Genomic DNA, 6,781 nt, shown 5'->3' with positions numbered 1-6,781 from the left:
TGATCAGCGCATACGCGCGCTCCCGTTGCGAACCGATAGTAAAGGTAAGTAGAACCCACCCCTGGTGCATACATGCCACAAACAGAGCAACGCATAGTGGTTTGGAAAGTGAAGTCAGAAAGAGTAGGCCTGGCTTGGTTACCCATCAGCCACAACCTGAAAGGTTAATTTCATTCATACGAAATTAACCGTTATTTTTATCGACTTCTGAATGGTTTGTGAATTTCCCTCTCTTTTCAGCAAAATAGCTGAGACATTCTTGCAGAGTACAAAATAGAAAGAAAATATTTGAGGGAATATGTAGGATACGAGCAGGATTATGAGTCCTGGGGGCAGAGACTACATGCTGAGTACATCATAATTCTTAGAAACCAACTAGAAGCAAAACTGCTGTGAAGCCGTAGCTCTGGGTGGTAACTGCAGAGTAGCTGCATAGTATAATTATTCAATAGCAGCTTTGCCAGAATTGTTAACTTTCCTTTAAGCAAACAGAACAATATCACGCATTTCATTCCAAAACAGTCATTATTTTCTCGTGTCTGCCTTCTGCCCCCAGCTTTTTCCAAGGAATGGAGAAATTGCCACTTGAACGGATGCAATTAAATCTGTACATATGGAAAGATAAACCTGATGCTTGCAGGATACGGGCTGTTTTCTCAAGACATCTTAAGAGGAGGAGTTCACCCCCAGGGGAAAAAAAAAATCCATTTGCAATTAGCTGCAATCAAAGCAAATTTGTTGTTATTACATAACCTATGTAAGTTTTTGACGATTTTAAATGTTAAAAACAGCCATAAATCAGGGATGGGATTCAAAAATTTTAGCAACCAGTTCTCTGCATGGCCATGGTGGGCGTGGCCTACTCTGCCACCTGCACTACGGGGGGGGGGGCATTTTTGCCCTCCCCAAGGTCTGGAGGCTTTCTTTGAGCCTCCGGGAGGGCAAAAGTGGCCTCCCCTAGGCTCCGGAGACCCTCCGTTTCCAGACTTCCGGGAGGCCTGTTTTTTGCCCTCCCAGAGCTTCCACGCGGATGCGCTTACCTGGCATCCAAAACGGGCCGCGTGGAGACTCCTTGGAGGGGAGGGGTGGGGTAGGGTGGGCGGAGCCAGCCAGTCATTGTAAAATTAGCATCCGGTTTGCCCAAACCGGTCAGAACTGGCTGAATCCCACCCCTGCCATAAGTGCTTCGTAATGAAAGGATTACAAAACTTAGAAATCATAGAATCCATACGTAACTCCTTATACGAGTTGAATCCTATGTTATTTTTGGTATGGTTCCCCAAGAGCCAAGAAATAACAACTTTATTGTTGAAAACGTTCAAACCACTTCGTTTTACATTGCTAATCCTTACAGCAGCCAACATGATAAGCCAATCATGTGATTCTCCTATTTTGTAGAGGGCTAGACAAGAGGATAAGGATGATAATTTGTTTTTTTTTTTGGATCCAGGACACTCTTCTGTGGATTGAGCAGTTTCACAAAAGAAGACGTACATTTGTACAGGATAATGTACGGGGTCCTCCTCACTTAGTGACTGGTTGCTCTGTCTGTGACCAGTTGAAGTTAAAACAGACTTCCCCAGAGCTACCCTACAACCTAGTTATAATGGCCACATACACCCCACACATCCCATAATCACAGGATCCCATTTTGGGTGCTTGGCAATCAGCTCATGTTTATGGCTATTTGTACCATCCTGTGGTCATGTGACTGATTTCTGGCAGATTTTGCCAGTTTCTGTCATTTGCTTCCATCAAAAGGGGTATAACTGTGGGCCAGCTGCAATCATGTGACTACAGGGAGGAGAGGAGCTGGCTGTCAGGACTTCGAACCTGGGTCATAAGTATCAGGGGTGGGCTTCAAAAATTTTAGCAAGGGGTTCTCTGCCTGGTTGCTGGGTGGGTGTGACCATGGTGGGTGTGGCTTAGTCAGCCTCCTGCACCATGGTGAGGGGGCATTTTTGCCCTCCCCAGGCTCCAGAGGCTTTCCTTGAGCCTCTGGAAGGGTGAAAACGGCCTCCCCAGGCTCCGGGGGCCCTCTGGTGGCTGGAAACAGGCCTGTTTCTGAACTTCCGGTAGGCCTGTTTTTCACCCTCCCTGAGCCTCCGCATGTGCCTTGCATTTACTTGCATCCAAAACGGGGCGCGTGGGGACTCCTGGGAGGAGGGGGAGGGGTGGGCGGAGCCAGCCAGGAGTGGGATTTGGGGGTTCTCCAAACTATACAGAAACCTAGCTAGAAGTTCTCCCGAACCTCTGCGAACACCCATCAGCCCACCCCTGATAGGTATCCCTGGGAAGATCCTAAAAATGAAGTGACCAGTCATAAATCAAGGACTACGTGAAGGTTACATGAAATCCTCTGATTTGTTCCCTTTCTTAATCTTTGTCTCAGAATCTTGCCTTGTACTGTATCTGCCTAGTTCTCACCGTGAAGTCACCAATATACATAATGCAAAAAAGAATTTTGGACTATGGCCATTTCTCACAAAAGGGAAACTGATCAAGTTGAGAGGGGGTGACTGGCCCAAGTTCCCCCAAGTGGCCTCCATACCTAAGGGAGATGGTCTCCCCCCTGCTCTTAAGCCAGCTCCTTCATCACTACACAAGGCTGGCTCTCGGAAACCTTGGTCTGGTGGTTAAGGCACAAAGCTAGGAAGCAGGAGACTGTGAGTTCAAGTCCCATCTTAACCATGAAAGCCAGTTGGGTGACTTTGGGCCAATCACCAGAGATTCTGAACTTTAGTCCCGCCTTCGGAATGAAAGCCAGTTGGGTAACTTTGGGCCAATCACCAGAGATTCTGAACTTTACTCCCGCCTTAGGCATGAAAGCCAGTTGGGTGATTTTGGACCAATCACCAGAGATTCTGAACTTTACTCCCGCCTTAGCCATGAAAGCCAGTTGGGTGATTTTGGACCAATCACCAGAGATTCTGAACTTTAGTCCCACCTTAGGCATGAAAGCCAGTTTGGGTAACTTTGGGCCAATCAGCAGAGATTCTGAACTTTAGTCCCGCCTTAGGCATGAAAGCCAGTTGGGTGACTTTGGGCCAATCACCAGAGATTCTGAGCTTTAGTCCCGCCTTAGGCATGAAAGCCAGTTGGGTGACTTTGGACCAATCACCAGGAGATGATGAGTTCTAGTCCCACCTTAGCCACGAAAGCCAGCCAATCACTCTCTCTCTCTCAGCCCAACCCACCCCACAGGTTTATCGTTGTGGGAAAAATAGAAGGCGTGTTGGATAGGTTTGCCGCCTTATTTGTAAAAATAAAGACAGAGTACAAATAAATAAAAATATGCAAGACTGTACCTCTTGGTCAGCTTTTTAAGCAATGAAATCACCCAAGGAGTGTCAGGGTTGACACAATATTTCCATTCGTTTATCAGAGTGAATCTGAAAGAGAAAGGAAGCTGTTAGTTTTTCCAGATCCGCGGCCCCCTCAATCGGTGGAGAGAAGTTTTCCCACGGACCGGAGGGGGTCGTGGTTTTGTGTGTGCTGTCCGCATCCCGCGGATGGGGCTTCACTTGTTTCCGTGGTTCAATTTCTTGTGTGCCACGGTCCGATATCGGTTCACGGCCCGGGGGTTGGGGGCAGAGGTGAGTTTAGAGCAGGTTCTGACCAGTTCTGGAGAACCGGTAGTGGAAATTTTGAGTAGTTTGGAGAACCGGTAGTAAAAATTCTGACTGGCCCCGCCCCCATCTATTCTCTGCCTCCTGAGTCCCAGCTGATCAGGAAGAAATGGGGATTTTGCACTAACCTTTCCCTGGAGTGGGGTGGGAATGGAGATTTTACAGTATCCTTCTCCTGCTATGCCCACAAGTCACGCCCACCAAGACATGCCACGCCCACTAAGCCACACCCACAGAACCGATAGTGAAACATTTTTGAAACCCACCACTGGTTTAGGGGGGGGACCCATGTTCCACATGACAAGCTTCCTCTAGACCAGGGGTGTCAAACTGGATTTCTTCGAGGGCCGGATCAGCATTGCAGTTCTTCTTCATGGGCCAGTGGGAGGGGAGGCGGGGGTGAGGGGAGAGACAGGATGGACACCTCCTGCAGCACACAGCTGACCAAAAATGGGCTGCGGGGGGGCTGCACGTGCGAAGCGTGCGCAAAGCGTGTGCGCAAAATCAACCAGTGGTAACACCGGTTGAAACTCACCACTGCTTCACAGCTTCCTGCAACACACCCAGTTTTGGCCGGCAGAGGCACTGTGGGCTAGTCCTTTGATATTTCCAGGCCGGCACCGGGGGGCGAGATCGAAGCACCCCGTGGGCCGCATCCGGCCCACAGGCCTTGAGTTTGACACCCCTGCTCTAGACCCATGATGGTGAACCTATGGCACATGTGCCACAGGTGGCACACTTAGCCATATCGGTGGGCATGTGAGTTTACTACCAGCTGATTTTCGGGCCTTCTGGGCCCACCAGAAGTAGGGAAACAGGTTGTTTCCTGTCTCCAGAGGACCTCGGGGTGGTGGTGGGGAAGGCCCGTTTTTTTCTCTCTCCCCAGCCTCCAGAGCCTTTCTAGGAGTCTGGGGAGGGCAAAAACAACCTTCCCCACCCCCCGGAGGCCATCCAGAGGCCGAAAACAACCCATTTGCCAATTTCCGGTCCCACTGGTCCCACTGGAAGTTGGCAAACGGGCCGTTTCTGGCCTCCAGAGGGCCTCCGGGGGGGGTGCAGGCCACTTTCACCCTCCCCAGACTCCTAGGAAGGCTCTGGAGGCTGGGGAGAGCAACAAATGGGCCTACCGTGCCATCACGTGCCAGGAGCAAGGGGAGCGTGGGGGGGGTCACATGCGCATGTGCAGGGGCAAGGCGCATAGAATTACGGGTGTAGGCACGCATGTGCACGACACCCACCCACCCCGCTCCTGGCGCGCGATGGCAAAAAGGTTAGCCATCACTGCTCTAGACTGTTTAATCCAGATTGAAGCTCACTTACATAATCTCAGTTCTTCGGCAGTGTATTCCTCTGGGGATGACTTGAATGCGTTTCACTTGTCTGAGTCCAAAAAACCCTGAAATCTGCTTTAAGCACTTGCATCTTCCCAAGTGGGCGACATGCCCTTCGAATGCCATACCTGTTTGCAAACCAATACACACGTTTTATAATTTACTGCAATGTATTCTTAGTGTATTCTTGACATCTTGATCTTAAATTTTTCCTCCAAAGAGCTTTCAGTATCACACAGTTTAACTATTTCGCTTCTTTGGGTCATCGCCCTCGAGCCGGTTAAGCACTCCAGGCTGAAAGAATAGCTGTAAGTTATTGTTTTAATTGCAGTTTAATGGATAAACCACAATTCACTGGGCTCACACAATAGACAATGTCGCGATGTGTTTGTTTTTGTTTCGTTGCCTAGCATCATGGATGAGTTCCAAGCTTGGGTTCTGGAAACCGTGGTTTATGCCTGAAGTATGTAACAAGCCGCTCAGGATTCTTTACAAGCCATTCATGTAACAAACAATGGGTTAGCATGATATATAGGATCTTAGCCATTGTGACTGCATACATCCAAAATCTGTAATAACACACTTCTCCAGATGACGGCCCAATTCAGAGGTGGGTTTCAGCAGATTCTGACCAGTTCTGGAGAACCGGTAGCAGAAATTTTGAGTAGTTCGGAGAACCGGTAGTAAAAATTCTGACTGGCCCCGCCCCCATCTATTCTCTGCCTCCCAAGTCCCAGCTGATCGGGAGGAAATGGGGATTTTGCATCAACCTCCCCATGGATTGGGGTGGGAATGGAGATTTTACAGTATCCTTCCCCTGCCATGCCCACCAAGCCATGCCATGCCCACCAAGCCATGCCCACAGAACCAGTAGTAAAAAAATTTGAAACCTCCCACTGGCCCAGTTGTTGTATTTGCACAATAGTCAAAGTTTAGCAAAGTGTAGCTAGGTAAGTGTAGGTTTTCTGTTGGCTTACGAAATTGAGCAAATGCACCCTTTCTGGACTTTGAATTGCATACATTCAAAAAACACCCAAGTATAATTATTATTATTTTTATTTATTTTAAAAAAATTATATAACCACCCAACTCACACACAGTGACTCTGGGCAGTGTACATATGCAGAAAGTAATTGTATGAATGCCACCAAAACTACAAACCTCTAACAAGGTGTAGAAACCTTAAATATGCTGTTACTCTTCCAACATTTCTTTTAATTCCTCCCCATTTCTTTCTTAGGCATAGGATTTTTCAGGCACAGTATCTTCAAACAATGAAAACTTTAACTGAACCATCTAAATTAAAAGATTGGTAAGCAAACTTTGTTCACTGGTCTTGTTTCTTAGTGACTTTAAGAACCAAGAAACTTTCTCGTAACTGTTGCACAATGTTGAATAGTTGAGAGAAATGCATTTACAAGAAAAAGTAGAAAAGGTGACTTTATATGCTGCTTGGGTTTCGGGTGTCAGCAGCAAAGGTAAAAATTCAGAATTTTAGTTGACAAAAGAGAACAACTAAAGCAGTGGCCCCCAACATTTTGTGCACCAGGGACTGGTTCCTGGGAGAAACATTTTTCCGTGGACCGGAGGCAGTGGTGGGTTGCCCCCAGTTCGGACCGGTTCGCAAGAACCGATAGTAAAACCAGCAGGAGGCCCCGCCCACTGCCCCGGATGTCATCATCGGCGATCTGCGCATGCGCAAAAGCTTCTTCTACTACCAAACCGGTAGTAAAGGTAAGTAGAACTCAACCCTGACCGGAGGGGTCGTGGTTTCATGTGCTGCCTTGCATCCCACAGATGGGGCTTTGTTTATTTGTGTAG

At 48.1% G+C, this 6,781-nt stretch overlaps 1 protein-coding gene across 1 annotated transcript; it reads right to left on the bottom strand.

The window, feature by feature from the left end:
* Window positions 1-425: 425 nt before the first annotated feature.
* Window positions 426-5,327, bottom strand: LOC117673693 (growth-regulated alpha protein). Its single transcript, XM_034431220.3, has 3 exons — window positions 4,950-5,327; window positions 3,309-3,392; window positions 426-718 (listed from the first exon to the last, which is right to left on the bottom strand). Exons 1-3 carry the CDS (start codon window positions 5,084-5,086, stop codon window positions 715-717), a joined length of 225 nt encoding a protein of 74 aa, XP_034287111.3. The 5' UTR covers window positions 5,087-5,327; the 3' UTR covers window positions 426-714.
* Between the last annotated feature and the right edge of the window lie 1,454 nt (window positions 5,328-6,781).

Source organism: Pantherophis guttatus, chromosome 8 (assembly GCF_059756535.1).
Source record: "Pantherophis guttatus breed Tessera chromosome 8, ASM5975653v1, whole genome shotgun sequence".
Lineage (NCBI taxonomy): Eukaryota > Metazoa > Chordata > Lepidosauria > Squamata > Colubridae > Pantherophis > Pantherophis guttatus.
Note: the sequence above shows the minus strand (reverse complement) of the source record. Positions and strands in the feature narration are given on the sequence as shown.